The sequence below is a fragment of the Mirounga angustirostris genome, unplaced genomic scaffold (assembly GCF_029215605.1).
Source record: "Mirounga angustirostris isolate CCGP_5_RB_7025 unplaced genomic scaffold, mMirAng1.0.hap1 SCAF_6, whole genome shotgun sequence".
NCBI lineage: Eukaryota > Metazoa > Chordata > Mammalia > Carnivora > Phocidae > Mirounga > Mirounga angustirostris.
Genome location: NW_026991714.1, coordinates 113,972,980 through 114,000,776, shown reverse-complemented (window position 1 = coordinate 114,000,776; position 27,797 = coordinate 113,972,980). Strand labels below are relative to the sequence as shown.

Here is a 27,797-nt window from a genome sequence, read left to right as displayed (position 1 = left end):
TTTGGATGCCGGCTCAGAGGCAACCGGGCGCACACACATCCCCTTTCGGGTCCTCACGGGGGAGCTGTCATCCTGCAACCACATAGTCATCACATGCCATTACAGGGGCAACCCGGCAGGCGGGCCCCCCTCCCAAGGCCGCCCCAGCCCCCGCGCAACCCTGGCCAGGCTGCGGCGCCGACACACAGGAGCCGGCCGGGTCCTGGGTCTCCGTCTCTCCGCAGCGGAGCGGGGAGCGCGCTCGCCCACGCCCACGCCCACGCCCCCCCCCCCCACACTCCTGGGCGCACACTCGGGCGCACAGCCTTGCGCGCGCGCGCCGCCGCCGCCACACACGGGCGCATGCACACCGCAGCCCGGCCAGGCACTGCCTTGTCGGCGGCGGCCCCGCGTGCTCCGGGGCGCACAGCCGGTCCCCCCGAGGGCGCCGCCGGCCGCCCCGCCCCGCCCCGCCCCGCCCCTCGAACCCGCCGAGCGGGCCCAGCTGTGGGCTGCAAAGTTTCGCTGCGCGAGTCCGCTGGGGCGTCGCGTCGGCTCGGGCTTGGCTCGGCTCCACCGGGCTCCGGACGGCCGTGACCGCTGGCCCGGGGCTCGGGCGGCGCTGAGCGCTCGGCTCCCGCCCGCCTCCGCTCCGCGCCCCGCGCGGATCTCGGCACCCAGCGCCCTCGCGCCCTCCGGTGCGCCCGCGCGTTCTCTCCTGCTCCCCGGCTTCGACCCATCGCCGCCGCCACCCACCATGGCCCGTGGCCCCGTTCGGACGAGCCCGGGACCGGGGCCCCAACTGCTCGCGCTGCTCCCTCTGCTTCTGCTGTTGCTCCGGGACGCAGGCGGCAGCCACCAGGCGCCCGCCCGGTCCGCCCCGCCTGCAGCCGCTGATGGCCTGGCTGGGATCAAAGACCCCTGGCGGTCCCCGGGGGAGGCTGCCGCCACTCTGGGCCCCAGCGCCCAAGACATGGTCGCTGTCCACATGCTCCGGCTTTATGAGAAATACAGTCGGAGGGGCGCGAGGCCGGGAGGGGGCAACACGGTTCGAAGCTTCCGCGCCCGGCTAGGTAAGTAGAGGGGGTCCCAGACACCCCCTTTTCCTTCTCCCCCTTCCTCACTTGTTCATCCTCCCCACCACTGCACCCACTTCTTCTCTTCCTTCTATTCCTAGACTCATTCATTCGTTCATTCATTCACTATTCACCAAGCACTCTATGCCAGGCCCTGAACCTCCAGTGGGGACACCAGAGTGGCAGTGACCCAGAGTTCCTGCCCCTAGGGTGCTCCCAAGACTGGGAGGGTGCCACACTGGCTGGTCTAGACCACCCCATACACAAGGCTTTAAGCACAGGGTGGAGATGGTCCTGGACTGGGGAAGCTCCTGACCGGTGGTATGCATGTCATAGGACTCAGCTGTGTTGGCTCTTGACAGATGAGAAGGGCACTGAGTGGGAACAGTCAGGTGGGCATAAGACAGCCGGGATAAAAGTGCCAGATACCGACCCAGGCAGGGGGCATGAACCTCTAGCTGGGGGCACTTAGTAGGTTCCAGGGCTGGGCAAACAGAGTGAACTGAGAAGGGCCTCGGGTGTCTGGTCTTGGGTACACACAACTGAGGCCTGCAAGGCACTAACATGAAATGTTCAGACCATGGGGGTTTGAGGAAGGGTCCAGAAGCTTGGGCAGTGGGGGCATCATACTCCCCTCCCACCCTTGCCCCCCCCCCCCGGGGCAGATCCTTTCCCCTGTCCTCACACCTTGAATGGAGCTGCACAGAGGTCACTTAGAGCACCTCCCCGCCCTGCTCTGAGAGCACTTCCATCCTGCAGCCTCAGCTACCTGCCAGCCCCACTGGCCTACCCCTGGGGGCCCCGGGCGAGCAGAGAGGAGGCGCAGACTGGTGGCAGGGGTGGCGGAAAACCCTGGTTGTCATGGAGACCACCCGTGGTCACAGAATGCCGTTCTAGAAAGTGTGGGTAGGGGTCCACAGCAGCCCCAGTGGGGGGAAAGGCCATTCATCAGGAGAAAACAAAAACAAAAACTGTTGGTCTCTAGGGACCAACCCCTCCTGAGGTGGAGAGGAGCAAGCCCAACATTGGGGCCAGACAGTCTGGGATCAGGTCGGCCACCTGTTGACTGCTGGTTGTGTGACTCAAGGTAACACCTGTTACCTGGGAAGCTTGGCCTTGCATAACGGTGTACTGAGGAATAACTGCCACAGAGAGGCCTGGGCCCCCATCCTCCACTGAGCAGACCACTTGGTACTATTCCGGGGCTCCATGCCAGCTGGGCCTAACTCCATACCTCCCTGGTAATTTTGATTCATCACATGGAGTCCATTTCTGGAACATCATTATTAAATTAAGCCAGTCAAGAATCATCTAGCATGAACATGACCTTGGGCAAATCACTAAACCTCTGTGGACTTTACTGTACTCATCTACAAAATGGGCAGGTCTTACCAGTATCTTTCCTGTGGGGTTGCCCAGAGCCTAACACTGGCCAGATTAGGTGTTGGTGCATGTTGTTCCCATGGAAATACAAAGCATTTGTGTTCGTATAGGTGTACACTTGACTTTGCATCCATTAACTCAGTCCTCAGAGCCTTGTCTTTGAGGAAAGCAAGGTCAGCAAGGTCCATCCTGCAACAGGGGCGAGCATGGCCACTAAGCACATTCACTGCTGCAGCTCCCGGCATGGAGGTGCTTGGTCTTGTCTTTCCATTTGCACAGAACAGGGGTAGCACAAATAACATTGACGCATAGGGTGTTAGCCCTGAAAAGAAGCTGAGGACAGTACTTCACATCCAGCCATCTAATTTTATGGATAAGAAAACTGAGGCTGGGGTAGGGGGCCATTCACAGTGGCAGGGGCTGGCACCTCCCATGTGCCAAGCCAATGCTGTTCCTATTGCTAGCATCTCTCCCCACCTCCATCAGAACTCAGCCCAGGGCTTAGGAGACAGAGGATAGAGCAGACCATTCTCCGAGAGATCAGGATTATTCCGGACCAGTCTGCGACTTATTTGGAACCATTTGACAGCCTTGGGTCCAAGGCCCAGCCCCACCAGCTTTCCCTCTCTGAGCATGGGTTTCTGTGCACACAGCGCAGAGTGTGGTTCAGCGGGATGCGGTGGGTTTTTGCCTGACACAGCATCGGCCCAGGCGGTTTGGTTTCTCACCTCCTCCCTTGATTCACATTATTAAGTGGCTCCCACCCAGCCCCTCGTCAGCCCTCAGAGATGCCTGCTTTGTGAGCCAGCGACCCAGCTGTGAGGAGCTGTGAGCCTGGGCAGTGACCCCTCATCTTATGGAGGAGGCACCAATGTGGGGACTTTAGCTCCAGTCCTGGAACATACTAGTACCATCCTGTGGCATGACAGTGGCCTCTGCAGCCTCAGTGGGGTAGTCCCTGCCACCAGGCAACATGGCTTAAGTTCTGAGTGTGGGCTGTGAGCCAGACTGCTGAGGTCCAGATGCAGAGTCAATGACCAGGGCAAGGGACTAAACTTGTCCAGGACTCAGTGTTTTTTTTTTGTTTTTGTTTTTTTTTGTCTTCACTTCTAAAATGGGGCTAGTAATGCTCCCTTCCTTATAGGGTTTTTAAAATGAACTGAGATATATCAAGTGTTTAAGACAGTGCCTTGGGCATGGGTTCAGTAATTTATTAGATGCTATTACTATTATTTTAGCCACCCTTCTTCCCTCCCTTCCATTGCTTCCTGAAGTGTGTCTTGGTACCTATTAAGTCTACAGCAGAGGAGGGCACTTCCGAGCCTGACCCTAAGGCTTAAGGTTAAACCTTCCCCCGTCCTAAACAATTGTGTTTAACTCTAAGCTTTTCCACTGACCTGTGTGAAATTGGGCAATTTACTTAACCTCTCTGAGCCTGATGTCTTCATCTCTAAATGAGAGTAATAATACATACTTATCTGCCAACAAGGCCAAAGGTCACGTTCGTTTCAGTTCCCCAAGTATTTCCTGAGCACCTCATTAGGTGGCAGGTGCTGTAAGCTCAGAGGACACACAGATGCACAGACTCTTGGTCCTGCCCAGAAAAGTGCATGACCTGGGGGGAAGGGAGAAGTAAGCGGAAGAGTATGGGCAGCAGAACAGGGGGCACAATGCCATGGGGAGGGGCTGTGTGTATGCTTGGGAGCCAAGGGTTGACACTGTCCCGGCACAGGGAGGGCCGGTGGGGAAGGGCCAGCGAAGCCTTCGCAGAGGAGGTAAGGCTCCAGATAGACTCTGAAGGGCAGGTGGTGTTTGGCCAGGTGTAGAAGTGAAGCAGCCTACTGTGTGCTGGGGACTGTGAGCACTGTGGTTTCTGTGAGGAAACAATGAGAGAAGAGAGGCAGGAGCTAGAGGTGGACCAGCAGGCCCAACCAGGCCATAAGAGCCTTGAGGGCCCTGAGTTTGGCTGCAGCTGTGGGCGGTATACGGTGTGCAGACAGTGGTGGAGGTAGAGGGGGAGGGAAAGGGAAGAGGGAGGGGAGAGAAAGAGGGAAGGAGAGATGCAGGAGGTGGAGAGAGAAGAGAGTATGAAATAAATTCGTACTTATCTGGAAACCATAGAAAATCACCGTAGAGAAAAGAAGTCATTCTTAATTACAAACCCAAATATAACTAGAATTAATAGTTTAGTGGAATACATATAATATATATTATAGGTTATATAAATATATTACTATATTCTGTATATAGTATATATATTATATGTTATATATATCATTTTTTACCCTAGGAGGATCATATCTTTAATGGGAAGGTAAAATTTGCTATATCCTCATTTAAAGTTACTTCTTTTTCCCATTACTGGTCATCCTGAACTGTTTTTCATGCCTTTTAGCCAGTTGCAATTTTTCCTGTGGAAATGGCTTCCTCCTTGTGTTCTTGACTTCTTACCGACTGGTAGAGGTTTTCTGTATAGTAAGGATATTGACTCTTCATCTATAATAGATGATTTCCTCATGTCATGGTGGCAGTGGAGGTCGGGCCATGAGTGAAGACAGTGATGGAGGGATGCAGAGTTCAAGATGCTTGTGAAGAAACAGGATGCAAAGCCAGCAGGAACTGGGATTGGTTAGATGCAGGAGGGGAGAGGCCGTGGGACCCTCTGGCTCCTGCTGGAGGGGTGGACAGGTGCCGATGCCTCCCGCTGGGTATGAGAACAGGCGACAAGGACATGGTGCCCTGAGTGTCATAGTAGCTGGTGACACCACATGGCCAGTATGTTCTGAGCATGTGTTGGGTACCAGACACCATGGCGTGAGCTCTGCAGAGATGATCTTAAAACTTTAGGAAATGCCTACAAAAACTCTGCGCAGCTTACAGATGTGGAAACTGAGGCTCCATGATTTGCCTAAGGCTCCACAGCTAATAAGTGATGCAAGCAGGATTTCCTCTGGGACCTGCCTGAAAATAGACACTTGATACATATTCATTCTCTTCCCTTCTGTGCAGCACCCCTGGTGGCCCATGGCTCCCTTCCTCCACCTTCCATTGGTGCTTGAATCTTTAGCCCCACTCTGGTGTGGGCTTTAGTCCTTTTAGTTCAATCTTTGGTCCCCCTGATGGCTGTTTCCAGGGCAGTGGATGAAGGGACAAATCTCCATGTGGCTTAGGTTCTGTTCTGAGAGTCCTCTTGGCCTGAAGGTTGGTCAGCAGGGTGCCTGGAGGGACCCTTGGGCTAGAGCCACCTCTTCCCTCCCCCCCCCACCCAGTCCCATCCCCATTACCCTCAAGAAGGGGGCTGAGTGCCCACAGAGTGGACCCAGTTAGGATTCTGAGATTTCCAAAAATCCAAAGAAAGAATGGCTCATCTAAATAAAGTTAGTCCTTTCTTTCTCGGAGAGTTAGAACTCTAAAACATCCACGTAATGACTTGTGTTTGCAAAATGTTTTGCGCTTCACAGCACATGGTCTTTGTGACATTCGCTGTTAGGTAGATCACCATTCTAATCCAAGTACACAGGGGAGCATGGCCTTGGGGTCAGACAGCCCTGGGTGTACGCCCTGGCCCTGCCCCTAACCAGCTGGGTGACTTTAGGCAAGTTAGATACCCTTTCTCAAGCTCCATCTTCTCCCAGAGAATGAATGACACATCTGCTCTCCTCTTTGTGAATTTAGGGAATCAAGCACACATACATGTTTGGGGCTTGGACCTCCATCACTGGTAAACGATATTATTCCCATTTTAAAGACAAGGAAACTGAGGCTCAAGCAGAAGTAACTGGACAAAGATCCTGCTGCCCAGTGTCTCCAGTTGGATGTGTATCATGAGCTTCATCTTCCAAAGAATGAGGCTTTCTGGACTTTCAGGATGTGTTTGCTGAGCCCGAGGGCAGCAGGTCAGGGATCCCCCTTCGTTAACTGAAGCAGACAGATCTAGCAAAGACCCCACGCTTCCCCCATCATTCACCACTTACTTCCGGGCACCACCTCTCACTCGGGCTTTGGGCTAGGATCTAGGGATGCAGCAGGGCACAGAGCTGCCAAAGCTCCACTCCCTTGGAGTTGGTGTTCTGGCGGGGGGAAGAGAAATAATAACAAAGAAATACGGATCAGGAAGTTGGGAAGTGACACGAAGACAAATGAAGCAGGGGACAGAGTGACGGGGTTTCTCTTCCGGCCACAGGAGCCAAGGGTGCCCTGTATTTGAGATGTCCTTTGAGCGGAGAGCAGAGAGCGAAGGGGAGGGGGCGGGGCCTGGAGGAGGAGGGGCAGCGACAGAAGGGACAGCGGAGGCAGAGCCCTGAGCGGGGAAGCTTCGTGTTGGAGGGACCAGAAGCCAGGGTGGCTGGGGCAGAGATGCGGGCGGGCAGGGAGGCAGGCCAGGTCAAGCAGGGCCTCTGCAAGGGGTTCCGTTTTGCTTTCGGGGCAATGGAGAGCTGTGAGCAGGGCAGTGGCCTGTGAGTGAATGCACCCAGCACCCCCGGGCCTCACTTGGACAGTGCTCTGTAAAGCAGTGACAGGGCAGCAGAAGGGCGTCATCACGATGGCCCATCTGTCTCATCCCTGGGCGGAGCCCCTCTGGTCACCTTTTCCAGGACCCCAGTCGGCACAACACTGAGCCCAGAGTAGGAGTTTACCTAATGTTTAGTGAGAAAGGGAGGGAGGCAGGGAGAGAAGGAAGAAAAAGAGAAAGGAAAAAGACAGGAGGGAGGGTGGGGGGAGGGAAGGAGGGTGGGAGGATCTTTTCTTGTTGACCATGAGACATGGGAAATAGGAAATAGGGACTTCTCGTAGGGGTTTCTCCCTTGGGGCCTGGGCTCATGCCAGCCGGGAGACTTCCTGTAGGTTCCCCTTCTCTCGTCACAGCCTGGAGCCCCCTGCACTGCACGCATGTAGACACAGAGAGCAGAGCTACGCTGTGGCCTTTCACACGCTGGGGATGGGGGTGGCCCATCACCACCCCGCAGTTCCCCCAGAGAGGGTCTTCAGGCAGCAGGCTGCCTCATGAGGGACAAGCCCCCTTTGGCCAAAGGTGTTGAAGCCCTCACAGAGGAAGGACTCCTGTCCTGAGGGGCATTGATCAGGCTGGGCGTCAGTCTCAGGACACACTCTCTGTGGTTCTCTGTCTGAAGAGGAGCAGTATTTGCTGTCCCTCTCCTGCATCCTGTGCAGGAATAACCTTCAGGGAAGGTCAGTCCTCCTCTCAGGCACTTCTTGCGCCTTCCTTGGGCCACACCTGCCTCAGGCTGCTGTCCCTGGCATGGTGGTCACAGTCGTCCTTCTCCAGAGATCCTCTGGTCCGTTAGCTCATCACTGGGAGGGAGGCTGAGGTGCCTTTCCTCTGGGGAGGCCTATCTCTGTTGCCCCAGTCTGCTGTGTCCTTCCTCACCCAAGGCTGTAAGTTCCTAGGCCAGAGATGCCTGCATCCTGCCGCAGTGGGCCAACTCTTTGGAAAGTGTCAGAAATGTCTGTCCTAGAGCCTCCTAGCGCATTTCCTAGCAAGGAATCTGTAGAAGAACGGTAGACTTCAATTGGATAAAAGAAAAAAACACTTTATCTGCCTTGTTAGCTGGGGTGCAACTCAGATAATTTGGATCACTGGAAGGATACCGAGTCGGTGTAGGAAGAGCTTGCTTGCTCTGCCAGCCTTGGTCCTTTAGGTGGAAGTGGCAGGGAACCGCATTTAGGGGCTCCTCCTTGGTGCCCAGCACACTATATATGCTATTTATTTAATCCTGCAAACAATCATGTGAAATAGAGACCCTCACTGTCCGCCTGAGGCAGATGAGCTCAGTGTGGTCCTGATGCGGCCTGGGGACCTGGTTCTTAGGGCCCTGTCTAGCTTGGAGGATGGGGGGCTGCAGTGCTGGTGAGCTTGCACCCCATCCGCACATCAACCCTAGATACACAAACTTGCCCGGTGCTTAGAGTCCTCTAGGATACTGGTGAAACATAGATCCCTTGGCCCCATTGTCACAGACCCTCTGAATCAGCATCTCCAGGGGAGGAAGGCAGAGAGCAGGAAGTTGGGGATACGCAGCTCTTGAGCCCAGGACACCAAAAGCTGCAGTGTCTGCAGAAGCCAAGTTTAACTGGCCTTCAGGGCCCTGCCCTATCCCTTATGTGTGGAACACACTGAGGGGCTGCCACTCTTCTCCTTGGGTTTGCTCTGAGGGTCAGATAAGGCAGGGTCTTTAGAGTGTCATCTAAATCTTGCCTGACATTCATCAGGCCCTCTGTGGATATGCTTTTTCCTTCCTTGCTCTTTCATGGTCCCTTGAGAGGACATGACAGTTCCTAATCGCATTATGCCTTCTTCCCAATAGAAGGGAATATCCTTAAAAGGGAGATTTTGATTAAAAAAACAAAAACAAAACAAAAACAAAAACAAACAAAAAAAACAAAAACAAATCCCAGCTGCCTCTGTGGGTCCAGGTGTCAGGGAAGCTAAGAGCCTGGCCCATGCCCTTTGGGCGCAGCGTCCCTGCGCACATGCACAGTGCTGTGCTTCGGAGCTCTGTGCCTCTGGCAACTGTGCCCAGCAGTCTGTACCAGCACGCAGACACCTGGCCTCAGGAAGGGGAGCAGTAGGAAGGAGGCAACCAGCCTGGCAGCTCTGGTCTCCCGCCAGCCTGCAGTATCACAGGGAGGCCTGGGGAACAACTGGTCCCTCCCACCCGGACCTTCTGGAGGACTTGGCCATTCAGAGAACTCATGCTACCTGGGCTCGGGGCAGCTTCCTAGGGCCACAGATGAGGATGCTCGGCCCCGTGGCCCTGGGATACACCTGGTAGAGCCAGGCAAGAAGGAAGAGGTGCTTGACAGCCCCAGGAATGCAGGGGCCAGAGCATTCTCGAGCTGCAGATGGGTTGATTGAGGAATGCCAGTCCTTCTCATGATTTGGGCCTCTAGAGAGCAACCTGGTCTTTGTAGATTCTGTTGAGTGGCCTTGTGCAACCCTGATATTGCTCTTCCTTTGTCAAACAAGGCTTTATAAGAGATACCTGCGGGAGCAGGCCCTTGGGCAAAACGTGTAGCAGATGCCCAGACAGCTGTGCCCTCAAGTCCAGTTTCCCTCAGAAGGCACTCGGAACACAGGGGAGTCAGGGGCGCTCTGCTTCGTTCACCTTGTTTGGAAGAACGACTGCATTTAGTATCTGTGAAGTAGAGGGCTGGGTACATACAGGAGGGCGTTCTCACAGGGCTTGCGCCTGACTCAAAGCATCCCCCAAGCCTGATTCTACCTTATCTTCTCCATGGAGATGTACAGTGGTATTTGTGCATTTGTGCATTGAGGACCCTGGAGTGCAGGGAGAGGACACAGGGAGGTGCCTGAGTACCCACCTCCCCGTCTGCTACCTCTTCCTTTTTGTAATAGGGTATTGACAATCCCCAGCCTCTCTGACCTCAATTCCTCATCTGTTCATTGAGGATAAGTAAGGGCACCCTCCTCAGTTTACTGTGAGGATGAGCCAAGATGAGGAAAGCCTGGCTGGCCTGGAGGGGCTCCCTAAATGGGCATTCATCCTCCATCCCAACCCTGAGTAGGAGATCCTGTGAGCACCGGGACCGATCTAAGAAAGAACCTAACCTGTTGTGGTCTGTCCTGCCCTCACAGAAGTGGTCGACCAGAAGGCTGTGTATTTCTTCAACCTGACTTCTATGCAGGATTCAGAAATGATCCTCTCGGCCACATTCCACTTCTACTCAGAACCTCGGTGGCCCCGGGCACGAGAGGTGCCATGCAAGCAGCGAGCCAAGAACGCGCCCTGCCGCCTCCTGCCCCCGGGCCTGCCCGCACACCAACACCTGCTCTTCCGCAGTCTCTCGCAGAACACAGCCACGCAGGGGCTGCTCCGCGGGGCCATGGCCCTGGTGCCCCCGCCACGGGGCCTGTGGCAGGCCAAGGACATCTCCCCCATCGTCAAGGCAGCCCGCCAGGATGGCGAGCTGCTCCTCTCTGCCCAGCTGGATCCTGGGGAGAAGGCCCCAAGGGTGTCCAGGCCAAGCCCCCACGCACCTTACATCCTCATCTACGCTGATGACCTGGCCATCTCAGAGCCCAATAGTGTGGCAGTGACGCTGCAGAGATATGACCCCTTCCAGGCTGGAGACCCGGAGCCTGGCGCAGCCCCCAACAGCTCAGCAGACCCCCGGGTCCGCCGGGCCACGCAGGCCACCGGGCCCCTCCAGGACAATGAGCTGCCAGGTCTGGACGAGAGGCCGGCGCACGCCCCCCACGCCCAGCACTACCACAAACACGAACTGTGGCCTGGCCCCTTCCGGGCCCTGAAGCCACGGCCAGGGCGCAAGGACCGCAGGAAGAAGGGCCAAGATATGTTCATGGCCTCCTCAAGGGTGCTGGACTTTGACGAGAAGACGATGCAGAAAGCCCGGAGGAAGCAGTGGGCCGAGCCAAGGGTCTGCTCCCGCAGGTATCTGAAGGTGGACTTCGCAGACATCGGGTGGAATGAATGGATCATCTTGCCCAAATCCTTCGACGCCTACTACTGTGCGGGGGTGTGCGAGTTCCCCATGCCCAAGGTAGGCTGGCTGAGCAGCAGCGCTGCGTTCAGCCCCTTGTCTGGCTGCGAGTCCCAGCTCTGCCCCTACTGGCAAGTCCCTCTGCCTTGTGACCTATTTCCCGGCTGTGAACTGGGGATTAGAACACCTCCCATCTATTCAAGGTGGGGATGAGTAGGCAGAGGTCCTAGAGTGGCAGCCTGTCAGGGGAATACAGCCCACAGATGGACGTGGTTTGGCTGGGCTTTTGAAAGGGCTGACTTAGCTGAGTTTGAATTTTAAATCCGAACATGTCTTCTTTTGAAAAGCAGGAGATTTATGCGATCTGAAGAGAAACCAGAGTAGGAGAATCCATCTCCTTAGGTGTGTGTTCCCACATAGAGGCAAGACAGGCCTCTAAAGCCCCTTCCTCACCGAGGCTCTCGTTTCTATTCCTGGTCTGGACCTCAGGACCCCGGGGTCTGTGACCAGTACAGAGCTGGCCTCAGTGGCTTCCTAGGGACTCCTCCCCACCCCCGCCCGCCCCTATCTCCCACACAGGACAGGGATCCACGGGGCAACTAGCTCTCACCGTGCATGAGTCTGCAGGAAAGACAACATGCAGCTGTTCTATCCGCCGTGCTGGCCCCGGGGTTTGCAGAGTCTCCCCTTCCCTGCGGGCTGGGTTGTGGCTCTGATTGTCCATCTCCCCAAGGCCAGGCTGCGGTGGGCTGGGTGCCAGGCGAGGTCGGCCCTCCCCACAGAGCACACGCTTCCCTCCTGCTTAGCTCCTCTGCTGAGTTTCAGGTCATTCTTTCCCCTTCAAGAAAGGGAGTCCGTGCATAAATCCAATTTGAATGTAAATAAATCAGTCGGCTGGGATTTCCCAGCCACAGAGCTGGGGCAGCATTAACCTGCTTGGGAATTAAGGGGCTTTTCTTGCATGTGCGAGAGAGGAAGGGAGGTGCCCGACAGAGTGACAGGTGTGGGCCAGCAGAGCCTAGCACAGGCCCGGGCAGATGCCGGATGAGCAGTGAGCAGGCTCCAGCCGGCTGACCCAGCGCTTACCTTACCAGTCTGGCTGACAGCCTGCCGCCTTCCTTGACAGCGGGCTGAGCCCGCAAATCAGATGCCCCTACCTTGCTGTCCTCCCCACCTCCCCATGCAAGGGGCCTTTCTCAGCAACGCACTACATATAAAACTTCCTTTGGCCCGCAATGAGGGGTAACTCCTGTGGCTTGGTCCTGTTTCTCTTGTTGGAGGTGCTTGAGAACAGCATTCTCTGTGTTTGTGGTGGGATCCTGACTCCTCTGGGTGTGCAAGGCTGCCTGGGGAGGGAAAGAAAGCCCGCACACCCCCTGCGAGCATGGTCTCCAACTTGCCATGACTTTGGGCTGCTTCCTAACTGAGGGGTCTTGGTCCAGTTACTTAGACATTTTAAGCCTCCACTTCTTCACCAGTAAAATAAAGGTAATCCCACCCCATACGACTGATACTATGACAAGATGGGGTGGTGAGGTGAAGCAGCCCCTGACACCCCACAGTCAGACCCATCTGGGAAATGAGCAGTCCAGCCCCATCATGCTGGTGCACACACACCTGTGGGCCTTCCCCTCCAGTGCTAAGGACACGCTCACACGGGAAGCGTGTCGGAACTCCCGGGACTGGGAAATGTGGGCAGCTGTGGCCCGGGCAGAACAACTGGGCATCGCCCTCTGCACAGTTCCTGCCCGGGTCCAGGGACGCCTTGGGGATGAGTGATGCACAGGTGCCCCCAAGTGGCCAATCATGTAGGGATGTAACTTCCCTCCGGGAGACCCAAAGGGCAGGAAGGCCTGAGGCTTTTGCACACCTCCCTGGGACTCAGTCTGTGGCTGACTTCAGAGGAAATGTGTGCCCAGCCCTGGAATCTCACCTTTTCTCCTAGGTCAACACCTTTTCTGTGGCCTCCTCGAGGACATGCAGGTGGCACGGTGGGTGGGTGAGGGCAGAGCGCCTAGGTGACCGTGCTCCTTTCTTGTCTTGCAGATTGTCCGCCCATCCAACCACGCCACCATCCAGAGCATCGTCAGGGCTGTGGGCATCGTCCCGGGCATCCCAGAGCCTTGTTGTGTTCCCGACAAGATGAACTCTCTTGGGGTCCTCTTCCTGGATGAGAACCGGAACGTGGTTCTGAAGGTGTACCCCAACATGTCTGTGGAGACCTGTGCCTGCCGGTAAGACCAGCCACTCCGGGATGGAAGGAAACCTCCGTCCCGCTCCACACCCAGCAGGGCAGCATCCTCAGGGCCTTCTGGGGTGAGGGCTTCGTGAGGGGTACAGCTGCATATGCGGGTAGAGCTCACAGGCACCCTTGCCGGGTCCCAGAAAGATCTGTCCCCCCGGGGCCCATTCCGGGGTCTCTCATTGCTGATGACTTAGCCCCCTACACGCCAGTCTGAATCTCCTGAAGGAATCCGGGAATTAGCCCTCACCTGAAGGCTGCTCATCGTCCATCCCTTCTGCTCTGAAGACCTGAAAGCCGAACGGGTCCACCATGTTGGCTTTTGTGACCCATCCTCTCATCACCGGGAAAGAAGACTGAAGATGTGAGGGGACCTGCTCTCTTCACAAGGGAAGAACCTCTGTCTAAACAGTCCGTTGAAAACACGTTGGGCCACATATTGATACTGAAATGCAGCACCTAAATAATGGCATGAACTTTGAAACTCTGCTGCAAAAGCTTTCACACATACAGTATGCACATATAACCAATCGTGGTTTCTTTTTCTTAATATATATTTTATTTTAAAACAAAGAGGAGGGAGTGGACACCATTCCCCACAGAGGTAATCAGGCTGGTTAAGTGTGCATTGTTTAAACATGTTTATTGAAATAACACATGCAGTAATATGTTGGAATACTAAAAAATAACCAAGATTTTTATATTTTTGTAAATTATACTTTCTATCCTGTAGATTGTGTATGTTATGTGTTTTTATGGAAAGCTAATAAATTAAAGGTACAGTGGTATCTTGAAAAACTGAATGTCAACCATTCCAAAATATGGATAGAGCCCCACCTACAAATATGACGTCTTGGTGGCCGCTGGGCCTCCGTTAGGAGCAGAGCCCCCCTAGGCCTCTTCACACCTGTCTCTATCCTAAGCTCCGGAAACCAGCTAGTCCTATGCCTTCCAGCATCCGGCCAGCGCCCGCTTTGCTGTGTAGGTGCCATCCTGGGCTCATCCAGGCAGGAGAGGGCCCCAGGCAGGCACAGTGGTCTCACAGAGCTTCTTCACATCCTTAGCTTTAGAGGGGACATTGAGCGATTGAAAGGTGTCTGAGACATTTAAAGGAACATCTGTGGTGCCCTGGGTAGAGACCTCTTACTTGGGGTAGTTCAAGCAAGAGATTCAATGGGAAGCAGTCAGGGGTGTCTCCTGAGGTCCAGGGGCTTCTGCTTCCTTGTCAGCAGCCCCATCCCCAAAAAGCTCCCCGTAAATGGTTCCCTTACCCCCGAGCTGACATCACCCCAAGCAGGCATCAACTCTAGTGCCTGAAGCTGATCGACCGGCATTTCTGAAGAAGAATCTGGCTCCGATTTGGGGCAGGTGGGACCTGAGAGAATGATAGAGCCCCAAGTCTTACTTGGAGGAGATTGAGAAGCCATGAGCAGTCCTCTGAGAGGGAACTTAGGAGGAGAAAAGAAGCCCATGATGTCTATTTTAAGTCAGGCTCCTGAGCCGAGCGTGCCTGGGCAAGGGATAGATGAGGAAGTGCTCCCAGGAAAAACAGGCAAGGGGAAAAGCTGGTCGGGAGGCCAAGAAGCCAGGCATCCCAGATCCTGGATCTTGTGGGGAGCTCTGGAGCTTAATTATAGCTCAGGGTTCACCCAGCCTTGAAGCAAGGGAGCTGGACATTCAGACCTCTTTTCCAGGTCTGGGGAGGGTGGGGAGATGGAAACTCCCAGGTCTCTGGCTCTCTTCGTGGGAGCTCTAGAAGCCCAGGTGGCCTCCGAAGAAGGCTGCGGTGGCTGCAGCCGGAGGCAGAACAACAGACACTGGAAGGAGTATACAGAACAGGTAGGTGTGGGGAGGGGGTCCTCAGGGCACCAAGCGGAGCCCAGCAGAGTCTGCTCAGTGTCTCCTCCGAGGCACTCCAGCTGGTCCTGGGACATGTGTAGGGACAGCGGCCCCGCCCAGGCGGACACAGGTGAGGCAAGGGGGTGGTCCTTAGCACACACGCGGCCTTATTCCTGCAGGGACTGGGCTGGGCCTACAGGATCCGTTCTCTGGATGCTGGGGTGTCTCAAACTGATCTGCATATGGAGCGTCTGGCTCGCCACATCTAATCCTTTTTGGAACATAACAAGATATAAATTAATAGCAAAATGAATAAAAATATTGCGACTTGATAAGGGTCCCAATACCTTTCTTCTCAATATAGATTCTTCCTTTTTCCTTGCCCCCCTCAATTTTTTCTCATACAGTGCTCCCCTTCCATTTCTTGATGAAGCTGGGGTGGTCCTATAAGAGTTCTGTCTTATTCTTTCTGGCCTTCGCAGTTTCTGGGAGATCTGGGTCACCACAAAATCCTACGGCTTCTGAGAGTCTTCATTTCTGGTTTACAAGGATGGGGGATGGGCTGGGAGGATCACCCCTGTGTCCAGCCATGCAGGGGCTCCACGGTTGTGCCAGGATGGATGTTACCCAGCGGTGATGACTTTGGAGTGTGCTGGAAGGAACTGGTGTCTTCGGTGACCACTGACCTTTATAAAGCGCCATACAGTTTAGATACGGCATCTTGTTTAGGCTCACAGCAACCTTGCAACTTAACTACCCAATTGATGCCACAGAAAAACAGCTCAGGACAGGTAAATAATATGGCCACCACCAATGTCTTACCAAGACCGTGGGCCATGTCAGTTTTGACACCCAAGGCTGCCTGATTCAAGGCCTATATGGCTGGAGCTGCTCCCCAGCTTCCCGGACAGTGACCATCCCCCTCCACCACCAGCCAATTAGGGTTTTCCCAATGGCACTGAGTGACCTTATAGTAAAGCAAGGTTTAGAAGGAAATGTTTGTATGAAATAATTTTTTCTTCCTCTTAAAAGCCAAATAGCATCACATTGTCATAAAAGCAAAAGGCTCCAGCACACAGCCTAGACGTGCATGGGTCCCTGAGATCACCCAACTTCATCTGTGTCAGTTTGGAGGAAGCTGTGTGGGGGCTTGCCAGTGAGCCCGATTCCAGACTGTTTATATGCTCTGAAAGGGTAGGGTCTCGTAGATTAATTCATGTGACAAATAGAGACAGGACAACTGAAAGCCAGGAACTTTAAGGCAGGGGGGAAACTTTGGAAAACTTCTGATGTAACCTTTTTTCCTAACAAATGGGGAAACTGAGTCGAGGGGCTACCAAGTGTCTAGCCTGAGGCATTCCACCAGGTGCCTCTGTATGTCTAAGTCACTCATAAAATGCCACACGAGCCGTAGCCTGTAACTAATGCTTCTTCCGTGGCCAGGATGCATGCAGGGCCAGGCTGGAAGAGTCTGCAGAAGTCTGGGGTGGGGGCGGGTGGGTATGAGGAGTGGGAGAGGAATGGAGTTGATTCCAGCAGGATGGGAGAGGAATGGAGTTGATTCCAGCGGGATGGGAGAGCTGGACTGGCTGGTGGCATAAAGACAATGTAGGTGCCAGCTTGTGCAAAATGCATTTAGGGACTGGACAGGATTCTGAGTAGAGGACCAGCAGGACAGGACCAGCTTGCCGGCCCTGGCTGTTCAAGGCTATTTCCTTTTACCAAAAGCTGGAAGCATAAAATCCTTCACTGATAAACTGGTGCCCCTGAGATTTTTATTCCTTTTCTCTCTCTTACTCTCGGAGAGAATGATGCTCATTCCAGCTTTCCAGTATTTTTCCTTCCCTCTCCATTCTAACCCCACCCTAAATCCCTTGGTCTGTGCCAGCAGTCCTGTCTGTATGAGTAGGGGTGAGCGGGGAATGCACCTGTTTGTTCAAGTATTTAGCGGCTACTGTGTGCCCCATCCCGTACTAGGCAGTGTAGACATACTTTATCTCTTGGAAGGCTTGTACACATTTCCTCTTTTATCACATCCAATGTGCAGGTTTGAATGTGCATCAGAATCAGATGGAGGGCTTGACCAGGTTGCTGGGCCCTGCTTCTAGTGTTGCTGACCCAGGCTAAGATTTTGCATTTCTAACCAGTTTTCAGGTGCTGCTGCTGGAGGGCCAGGAACCACACTTTAAGAACCACTGTTCCAGTAAATGTGCTGACCAGCTGGGCACAGTCCTGAGACTGATGCCATCTGTGCCAGATGCGAGCAGGGTCTCACAGAGGCTATGTTCAGAGCTGGGAAGGGACCTAGCCCCTGCTCTGCCTGACTCATTCTCTCTCCTTACAGCCTCAAGGTGGGTCCAGTTTTCATTCTCTGGGCAATGTGTGGGTGAGTGTGGAGTTTGAGCAGCTCACAGAAACAGGTGTCTTCCTGGCATACCTTCTGGGCCAGAGGGGCTCCTGACCCCCTGGAGGCAGCTGTAACACAGAAATTCAGGCTGATCCTGTCCCGCCTCCATAAATGAAGGCTGAAGTCTGTCTGCTGGAGAGATGAGCTTCAGCGGTCCTTGAAATAAATGGATGAGTTAGGTGTGCCTCTCTTATTCATTGAATTGGACTTCTCCCACAGCAATTGCATGTGATGACTCTATTTCTGTGATTCACAAGTCGTGGGAGAGATGGTACTACAGGGGCTTTGGTTAAACATGACCATAGCATAGTAATGCCAAACTATCTGGGCATCAGTTACGGACAGGAAGACAAGGCTGGGTCTGCAACCACTGGGGCAGAGCCAGCCTGACCAACACAATGCCTGGAGTACCCTGAGGTGTTCAAGGACATGTGCAGAGACAAGCATGGAGGCCTGCCCAGAGGAGGCATCCAATCCACCATGAACACAGGGCCTGCTCTCTGACCATGTCAAATTGCAGGAAGGATGTGCCAGCTCAAGCCAACAGCCGACAGGGGTCCCACGGCCCGTCATAGTGGTTGTCAGATGAATCCAAACGTCTGAGTGCTGTCACTCAGAACACAGAGGCTGTGTGGTGGAGGGCAGTCCTGAGCAGGCACTGAAAGGCAGGGGGGACTGGCCCAGGTGGAGGGCAGTGGGGAAGAGCATTCCAAACTGAAAGCACACCCAAAGCAGGAGCTCTGCAGAAGGGAAGGGCAGAGCCACTCCAGCGGTAACAAAGACAGGGGTGGAAGATTAGACAGTGTATAGACAAGAGCAAGAATAAGTGCTTGCTGAATGCTCACTGTGTGTCAGGCTCTGTAATAAGGGCACTCGGCGTTCCTGAGGAGCACCCAGGCCTCTGTGGATCACTCTGGCCCTCTCCTGGACACACAGCACAGAACCAAACATGATTCCTGAGCACGGCCCCGGACAGATGTGGGTACGAGGCAGCTACCACTGTACCTTCCAGAAAGCTGAAGTCCAGACTCTGGTATGGCTTATCAAAACATGGAGAAAATAGAGTCCAGCTCAGCTAGCAAGGCAAATTAACATTTTTTGTTCATCACATTACTAAAGACTAGTAAGAACAACCCCTGAGGGTGGGAAGACAGGTGCTTAGGCTCTGCTAGTGGAAGTGAATAATAAAAGAGCATTTCTGGAAAGCAACTTGCGGTGTTTACCAGGAGCTTTGAAGTCGTTTGCATACACTTTGACTTAGACATCCCTCTTCTGATGAACCGTCTTAAGAAAATAATATAAAATATAGCCTATAACAATGTGCCTTGCAACATTATCTTAATAGCCTAATTGTCCTGCAGTTGGAGAATGTTGGATACATTAGGATAGGTCCATACTGCTGGATATTATTCAGTCATTAAAAATGAAGCATATGGGGGCGCCTGGGTGGCTCAGTTAAGCGTCTGCCTTCGGCTCAGGTCATGATCCCAGGGTCCTGGGATCCGGCTCTCTGCTCGGCGGGAAGCCTGCTTCACCCTCTTCCATTCCCCCCTGCTTGTGTTCCCTCTCTCGCTGTCTCTCTCTCAGTCAAAATAAATAAATAAAATTAAAAAAAAATGAAGCATATGAAAATTTTTCATGGCATGGGAAGATACACCATCCTTTAGCAGTGGTTCCTGCCGGGGACCAGATCTAGACCCTTCTCAGGGATTATCCCAGTCCGATTCTCATTCCTTGCGGCTAGCGCCATCACCCCCGTCTAAGCCAATCAGCACATTGTATTCCCCTCGTTCACCGTGATTGGCTAGGGCATGGGCGGATCACCCAATCAGGACCAAGAAGCCACCCTGCGACTAACGGGATCTTCCTGGAGAGGAGGCTTTTGCTCCCGGCCCCGCACCCCAGGCCCCCGCCCCCGTGTGAACGGGAGGTAGTGTGGCCCTGCCGCCGCCATCTTGCCAAAACAGGGAGGCGGAGCGTGAAGACCACACAGTGAAGGCGGCTCTGGGCGTGGAGAAAACATCGCTACAATTTTGCCTGGACTCTGGACCAGGCTGTGCTACAGGCAAACCTTCCCTGGACTTTGCAGCTTTCATTAGTTAGCCATAATCCACTTTGCTTAAAACCGCCTGGATTCTGCTTTTCTGCAATCTACCACAAAAAGAACTCTAAATGATATGCTTTTTTGAAATTATTTTTTTAAATTGTGGTAAAATATACACATCATAAAATTTACCATCTGCAGCTCAGTGGCATTTGGCACATTCACACGGTTACGTAACCACCACCGCCATCCCTCCGCAGCGTCCTTCCATCTCGCAAACCTAGAATTCTGGACCCACTCCCCCTCGGAACAAGGTCTCTGAAATCACACCACTTTGAGGAGAGTGGGAGTCTGAGCTGGCAGCACAGGCTCCCTACAAAACCGAGAGGTTTGTGAGAAAGGGCAGAATGGGATCAGAATGTGGCCGCAGATGGCTTCTTCTCTCGCCCCAGCTACCCGCCTTTTGAAGAATGGTAAGCCTGGGAGTGTGCCTAAGAAATCTGTTATCTCGGTGCCCAAAGTGCGGGACATTATGGAGACCTGGGAAGAAACTTGAACAAGCCAGGGCATCCCAGCAGCTGTTCTCAAGCAGCTGTTAGATGTGCGGGACCCATGTCCACCAGCAAAACCAAGTGTCATTAAGAAGCAACAGCAGGTGGGACCTGCTAGAACCCCTTTCTTCCTCACCACTTCTAGCATTAAGAAGCTGGACTGATACCATCCCACCTCCACCTCTTTTGGACTAAATAAACCTGTAGGGCACTTGGACAGTGTAGGAAACGGATCAGACTTCCTGATAATATGGATCAGGAGGCCTGATGCAATTAGTCAAAAATAGTAAAGGAAGGACAGGTGGATGTATTGATACCCTGAGCTTATTGGGCAGAGAACTCCAGAAGTACACAGCCCTGGGGGCATCACCCACATTATAGTCTACGTGACCAATGCCTCCTGGCAGGGCTCATGTGCAGCCTCCACAGCCAAATGTGGTGACCCCACATCTAAACAGGTCCACGGAACTCTATTTGAGATCTCATATCCAAAACTATCGGAAAACCTGAAGTTCCTTTTGACTCCTTTCATGGCAAAACTTGATCCGAATGGGTATTTGTGTTTTTATTTGTTTCACTGCAGAAACATCAATGTATTTGGTTATAAGGTATTGTCCCCAACCCCACTGGGAATATTACAGCATATATGCCATACCAAATTTCCAAGATCTGCAAATTTCTGAATCTCAAAATACTCCTGGACAAAAGGGTTGTAAATAGGGGATTGCGGAGCTGCATATACTGGATTTCAAAATATTAACTGTGGGCATCACTGGTGAGACTAGGTTATTTTTATTTCCTTCTTTATAATGTTTTGCATTTCCCAGATCATCTGCACTATATACTACTGTTACAATCAGAAAATAAGATCTACCATATTTTTAAGAAAACATCAGGTAGCAGTCCCTTACGCTCCCCTGACCACATTCAGCCACCCCCATGTATCCCTTGGCTCCACCTCTTGAATGTGGCCTGTTTCTGGGCTGCCCCCAGGAACTGGAGCACCGTGGGGGATGCCGGCTTGGCTCTCTAGCTCCTCCCAGGCCCTCCTTGATGCATACTGCAGCTCCATTTCTAGGCTCTGCACCCCTTCATCCTTTTCCTGCCCTAGCAAGTTCTTGCACTGAGCTGGCTCAACGCCCAGCAGGCTTCCTGCCCCCTATCCAAGCAGCACTTCTAAGCTGCATCCCTTCCCATCCACCCTCCCTCGACAGTGTCCCCAAAGAATGGGGACAGCAAGTTCTGTCCAGGCCCTGCAACGCTGAGGCTCCTGGTTTCACCCTTCCCCCATGAGGGGTGGGAAGAATGCTGGGCACACACTGGGATTCCTGACCTCTGCCCCCTGGCCTGACGTGGCCTCTCCTCCATCTTCCTGAAGCTGCTCGGCTCAGTGCTCCCTTTCCCCGGGAGGCCTGCCAGCACAGAAAAGCTTCATGTTCAAATCCTCCTCCGAGTAGACCCCCTGACATTTGTAACTATCCCCATTTTCTTTAGCTCGGTCAAACCCACACAGAATGGGAATGGACAGAGTCTACGTGTGGGCACGATGCCCTTAGCATAACACAGACCCCGGGACCTCACAGACCCCTACTGGGCTGCAGCTTGTCAGCCTCCCTGAGCTAGGGGGACAGCTCCTGGACATGTGCTGGTCTCAGGGCTTCCCTGTTCCCCTTCCTTCCTTTCCCCAGACTGCTTGCTTCTCCTGGCTGACGAGTGTGGCCCAAGCAGCCACCCAGCTGACACGAGGGACAGAGCTCTTCTGGGGACCGGGCAGCAGGTCTCAGGGTGGGTGTGGTGTCCCCTGGAGAGCGGGCTGGGGAGGCGCAGGGTACAGCCAGAATGCGCCTGCCCGGCTGACCCAGGCTTGTGGAAACTGCTATGATGTTTAGCACACAATCATCTTTGATTTCTCACATGTCTTTGCCAAACCCGAAGCTCAGAGAGGTGAAACGACACTTGTGGGCAGTAGATGAGGGAGCCAGGATTTGAACCCTCCTCTCAGGCCTCCTACTCACCCCGGGGGACCCTGCCCGTCACCCACCCCACCCACCGTTTGCCACGGTCTCCTGAGAGTTTTGTGTTGTTTCTATATTTGGAGGACTTTTTGGTCTTGTCTGTTTCCTGGATTCTCTGTTTGTATGGCCCTGGAGATAAGAGCATGTGTCACCCTGTCTCAAGATTCTTCAGAACGGAGCTGGCAAGGAAATGAGAGAGGATCCTAATTAGGGGGTGATAACCCCACAGAGAAATTCAGATTCTCTGCAGCAGGCTGTGTCCTTCCCACAAGCCCTGTGTGTTTGTCAGATGTTTATAGAGCATTCATTAACGGAGAGCTCCCTTAGATAAGAGGTGGGAGCACGGCATTGAGAGCCAGATAAGAGCAAGGGGAGGCCACTCCGGGGACCGCGGGTGAGAGCCTGTGAACTGGCCCGGGGGCTCGTGCAGAGCCATGGGCAGGAAAATGCGGGCCCGCTCCTTCCGGGCTCCTCCCTGCGCCCGCTAACACACCCGCGGCCGCCACCCGCAGTCTCCTGTCCAGGGCGACGGCGCCGTCCCAAGATGTGCTGCAGGGCGCTCTGGGTGGCCCTGCCTGTGCTCTCTCTGCTGGCAGGCTGTGCACCAGGGAAGCCCCTGGAGAGCCGGGGGCGGGCGTCGGCGGGGGGAGATGCCCACCGCTTGCTCGGGGGGCCCGGAGGTGAGCGGGAGGGGGGCACCTTCGACCTGAGGATGTTCCTGGAGAACATGAAGGTGGATTTCTTGCGCAGCCTCAATCTCAGCGGTGTCCCTTCCCAGGACAAAACCCGAGCGGAGCCACCCCAGTACATGATCGACCTGTACAACAGATACACCACCGACAAGTCCACAACGCCCACGTCCAACATCGTGCGCAGCTTCAGCGTGGAAGGTAGAGTCGGCTCCGTCAGGGCACCCCCGGGTGGGGTGGGGGGCGCAGGGCTCAGGGCTGCCGGTAGCCACTGCACGTATGAGGCCCTTTAAGTTTTAATTTAAATGAATTAAAATGAAATAAAATTAATAACTTAGTTCACTGGCTTGGGTTCAGGTGCTTGCTCATGGTCATGTGTGGCTAATGGCTACCTTACCATGGTGCGGAGTATAGCACATTTCCATCATGGCAGAAAGTTCTACTGGACAGCTCTGCTGTAGAAGGTTCTCCTGCCCTGGGCCCAGTGCCAATTTTACACATTAGGTGCCACAAGAATGCCAGCTCCCTTTCGTCCGTCCCTTCTCTTCATCCCCTTCCCTACTTTGAAACAGACAACTAATTTAGCTTTCAATCAATTGGTGTATTTTTTAACTTTAAAAGAATGTCTGTTTCTCCCCCATCAGAAAGTATCTACAAGTCTGATAATTTTTTCTGAGAGAGAAACAGTGGAGGACAACTTAGTGGGTTTCTAAATATAAAATGATTTACCTGATTTGAAAGGGCTGGAAGACAACAAACATCGATTTAGGGCTTACGTCCTCTAACTCACACGACGTAGGTGAAATGATTTTGTGAGCACGGCAGCCAAGCCTTGCAGATGCTGAGGGAACGTGCCCAGGTCACACAGTGGTTCGGCAGTTGGATTCCGACACAGGCCCCACATGCCTGCAAAGCTCGGGCTTCTCCTGCTGCTGCTGTCTCTCTGAACACCCAGGCACATGGGGCCTCTTTCCTCCCGGGCTTGACACCTGCAAACCCCTAACGGGCCTGGCTCAGCGCCACCGCAGGCCAGAGCTGCCCAGCCTGCGGAGCACATGCCCCGTCTGAAGGATGCCATAGTCATGATGGATGCCCAGCAGTGCTGAATTTTCTGATTGCCCAGAAGAAGAAGAAAAATCCAGATTTCTCTGGATTTTATGTGAACTTGCCTGATTTGTAAAATATGAGCTTAATTTTAAAAAACGCAATCTGCAGATCACCCAGATGCTGCCAACATCTCACCATGCCCACAGGGCATGACTGTAGCCTGTGCTTTAGGAAAAGGCTGAGCTTCATTGTCTGGACCTACTCACCAAATCCCATAGTCTGGGAGTCCAGCGTTTGGTGCCATCTCGATGATCATCCCCTCCCTTGCCCAGCATTGTCCATATCCCCAGAACAAGTTTTCTGACTCAATCCTAGCTCTGCCTGTGGCCAGCACTCCTGTGACGGCCAGTTTGTGCTTCCCTCCATAGATGGTCCAAGTGCAGCTCAGGTAGGGAGGCTGTTTGTTTTCTAGATGTGGGATGTGGTCCCACAGCGATTTTCAAAGCATGGCACAGTAAGAGCACAGTAGGCCATTAATGCTCATGGACCCCATTCACTATGCACACATGTTCTGCTGGAGCTAGAATGGCAGGCACATCCGTGCTGGGTGAGGGCCATGTGCTTTGAGGGGGGCATGCATGTTGGGGAGGAGGGCCTGGAGAGAACACAGAAATATTGATTGAGCATCAACTATGAGCCAGGGACAGTGTTAGTAAGTTCTGTATGGCACCTTGTGGAAGTCTCACACTAACCCTGGAAGGCAGGTAGGATGAGCCCCATTCTACAGATGAGGAAACTGAGGCAAGGAGAGACTCAGGACTTCTCCAAGGTCACAAGCCTAGGAAGGGGCCGAGTCCAGATTAGCACTGCAGTCTGTCAGACACTGCTGGATTTCACAGCAGCACGCAGACTCCCCTCATGTTGTGACTTCGTAATTGTGACCAAGCCATGGCGTAACAGATGTCCTGACGGCTGTGTGCCGGCCAGGAGAAGTTGGAAACTGAGAAAATTGTGTAGCTAAAAGCTAAGCCCCATTTTTGCCTAACATGACAAAGCAATCAAGGCTAATCTGTTTTATTCTTTTCTTCAAACATTAAAAAAAAATCCACTTTCACTTCACTCAGAAATAAGGATTCTGAATGATTTCTATGCCCTTTAAGTTGCTGAGATTTTTAACATTGTCTTAATGTTGGACATGCACCATCCCCTCCCAGGGTATCTGCTTTAACATCACACACGAGAGATCTACACTCTGAGGCTGACAATATGCTTTGCTATGTTGTTTATTTGACTCTTTTTTTTTTTTTATGTGAAGAGCTTTATAGGATGTGTGCACTTGGCAGTTAAACAGCCTAAATCCCATCTCCACACCTGTAAAAGTGGAATAATAATTAGATCCTCCCAGGGCCACTGTGAAGAACAAAGTGAAATACAGAATGCAAAGCTTCTAGTGCAATACTGGGCAGAGTAGATGCTCACTAAAGAGCTGGGCCTGACAACTCCAAAGCAAGGCATCTCTTGCCTCTGTTTTTCTTTGGAGGATCCCAAATATACCTTTCGAAATTCTCTTCTACATTAAGGGCTTAAGTGAAACCAAGTAAAGACTTGATAGAGTAGGTCAATGTCATCCTGGATGCCCTCTGACCCAAGTCATGAGTCCCAGTTTTGGTATCATGAAAGATGACCATCACTATGTACTTGCATTTCAGATGCTGTCTCTATCACAGCCACAGAGGACTTCCCCTTCCAGAAGCACATCTTGCTCTTCAACATCTCCATTCCTAGGCATGAGCAGATCACCAGGGCCGAGCTCCGACTCTATGTCTCCTGCCAAAGTCATGTAGACGCTTCCCATGAGCTGAGAGGCAACATGGCCATTTATGATGTTCTGGATGGAGCAGAGGCCTGGGATGCTTCTGCAGGAACCAAGACATTCCTTGTGTCCCAGGACATTTTGGATGAGGGCTGGGAGACCTTTGAGGTCTCCAGTGCTGTGAAGCGGTGGGTCAGAGCAGACTCCACCAAGAGCAAAAATAAACTGGAAGTGACTGTGGAGAGTCACAGGAAGGGCTGCGACAAGCTGGATATCAGTGTCCCCCCAAGCTCCAAAAACCTGCCCTTCTTCGTTGTCTTCTCCAATGACCGCAGCAATGGGACCAAGGAGACGAGGCTGGAGCTCCGGGAGATGATCAGCCATGAACAGGACAGTATGCTCAAGAAGTTGTCCAAGAATGGTCCAGCAGAGGCAGGTGAAAACAAGGATGAGGAGGATGGGGAAGGTCACACGGCCACAGGGTCATCTTTAGCCAGACGGAAGAGGAGTGCTGGGGCCAACAACCACTGTCAGAAGACCTCCCTGCGAGTGAACTTCGAGGACATCGGCTGGGACAGCTGGATCATCGCACCCAAGGAGTACGATGCTTTCGAATGTAAAGGCGGCTGCTTCTTCCCCCTGGCTGATGACGTGACGCCAACGAAGCACGCCATTGTGCAGACCCTGGTGCATCTCAAGTTCCCCATGAAGGTGGGCAAGGCCTGCTGCGTGCCCACCAAACTGAGCCCCATCTCCATCCTCTACAAGGATGACATGGGGGTCCCCACCCTCAAGTACCATTATGAAGGGATGAGCGTGGCAGAGTGTGGGTGCAGGTAGTGCCGGCCTGCGGGCAGGGGGAAACAGGGTGGAGGGCTCCTGTGTCCCTCTGGGTATGACGGGGACTAAGTCTGCCTGCATGCCAGCCTGGAGGAGGAAAGGAGTTGCCACGTCCTGGAGGTAAAGGCCTGCCCGCCCCAAGCATACACCACTGGGTCCAACCATAGGGGAAGGCAACGGCTGGGGGTGGGGGGTGGGGACTGGGGAGAAGAGGAAAGCCTAGAAGGATTGTTGGGGTGCAAGGGGTGACAATGAAAAGAGGACAAGAGAAAAATAATCCAGAGTCAGGAGAAAATAGCAGAAACGAGGCTGGGGAGAAAGGACAAATGAGGTGCAGAGATTTATGGGAATTAAAGGAGGCGAGAAGGACGGGGCACATTCCAATAACCTCAGGGAGTGAAGGGGACAGGGACAGCCATGTGCTCTACACCCATCATTTCACGGATTCCCACAACCCATTGAGATGGGTGTTATGAGTCCCAATTTGCACGTGCAGAAACCAAAACGCAGGCAGTTCAAGCAACACCAGTCAGCAGCATGATTCCAGCCCATAGGTCTGCATAGGTCCGTCGACCACCAAAGCCCAGGAGCTTCTCAAATACCCCATCCAAGTTTATCAGGTCACCTTGCAGTGAAAGAACAGTTAGATTCTGGGAGGCGGGGAGCGTGGGGCAAGCTGGACTCAGCCCTGGCCAGTACCCACCAGTATGACTGGGCTGCTTGGAGCATCCAGGGCACAATCTGATTGCTCAGTGCCTGAGCTGCTTCAGTGGCCTAGTGCTTTTTAAGATGATGTTCGACTCTTGAAAAACTACCCCCCAAACTAACTGCAGGATTGCAGGATGGAGAGAGTGCGTGACGGGAGCCCTCGGCTTGCAGTATGCGCTGGGGCTGGAGGTACTTGGACCCGCTGGTGCAGTGCTTGTCCCACCGGTGGCTCACACGGGGCCACCAGCTGCCCGTGGCCGCAAACTCTGAGACAGTTTGGGAAGAGCAGGCACAATCTCCCCTGAGGGATGGGGCAGCCTACAGCTCGCATGGCTGCGCTAATTGACTCAGCATAACCAGCTCACCCACATAACACGTCCGTGGGCTTCCCTCCCACCAGGACTCCATGGGAGACAGGACCTGGATTTGACTTTGTTGGAATAAATGTGTTCTTGCTTTGGTATTTGCTATGTCCCTATTTTTACTCCTTGGTGACTCTAGTGATGACGTCCAGCCTTCCTGGGTAAGGGTTCCCCATCCCTGAGGAGCTCAGGTCCTTACTGGCCACGGCCAGCTCTGCCCACACCTGCTGGCTTTCTTGAGCTGTGTGTGTTCAGCTTTGTCCTGGGTTTGGGCCTCAGGATTGGATTCAGCCCCCACTGACCTCAAGAGAGGACAGT

At 53.5% G+C, this 27,797-nt stretch overlaps 2 protein-coding genes across 2 annotated transcripts; both read left to right on the top strand.

The window, feature by feature from the left end:
- Positions 1 to 357: 357 nt before the first annotated feature.
- On the top strand, positions 358 to 13,896 carry GDF10 (growth differentiation factor 10). The gene is made up of 3 exons (XM_045878271.3): positions 358 to 1,052; positions 10,057 to 10,982; positions 12,969 to 13,896. The coding sequence occupies exons 1-3, from the start codon at positions 737 to 739 to the stop codon at positions 13,158 to 13,160; spliced, it is 1,434 nt and encodes a 477-aa protein (XP_045734227.1). The 5' UTR covers positions 358 to 736; the 3' UTR covers positions 13,161 to 13,896.
- An 8,668-nt stretch (positions 13,897 to 22,564) lies between these two features.
- GDF2 (growth differentiation factor 2) lies at positions 22,565 to 26,559 on the top strand. Its single transcript, XM_045876250.2, has 2 exons — positions 22,565 to 22,910; positions 25,466 to 26,559. Exons 1-2 carry the CDS (start codon positions 22,565 to 22,567, stop codon positions 26,407 to 26,409), a joined length of 1,290 nt encoding a protein of 429 aa, XP_045732206.1. The 3' UTR covers positions 26,410 to 26,559.
- Positions 26,560 to 27,797: the final 1,238 nt, after the last annotated feature.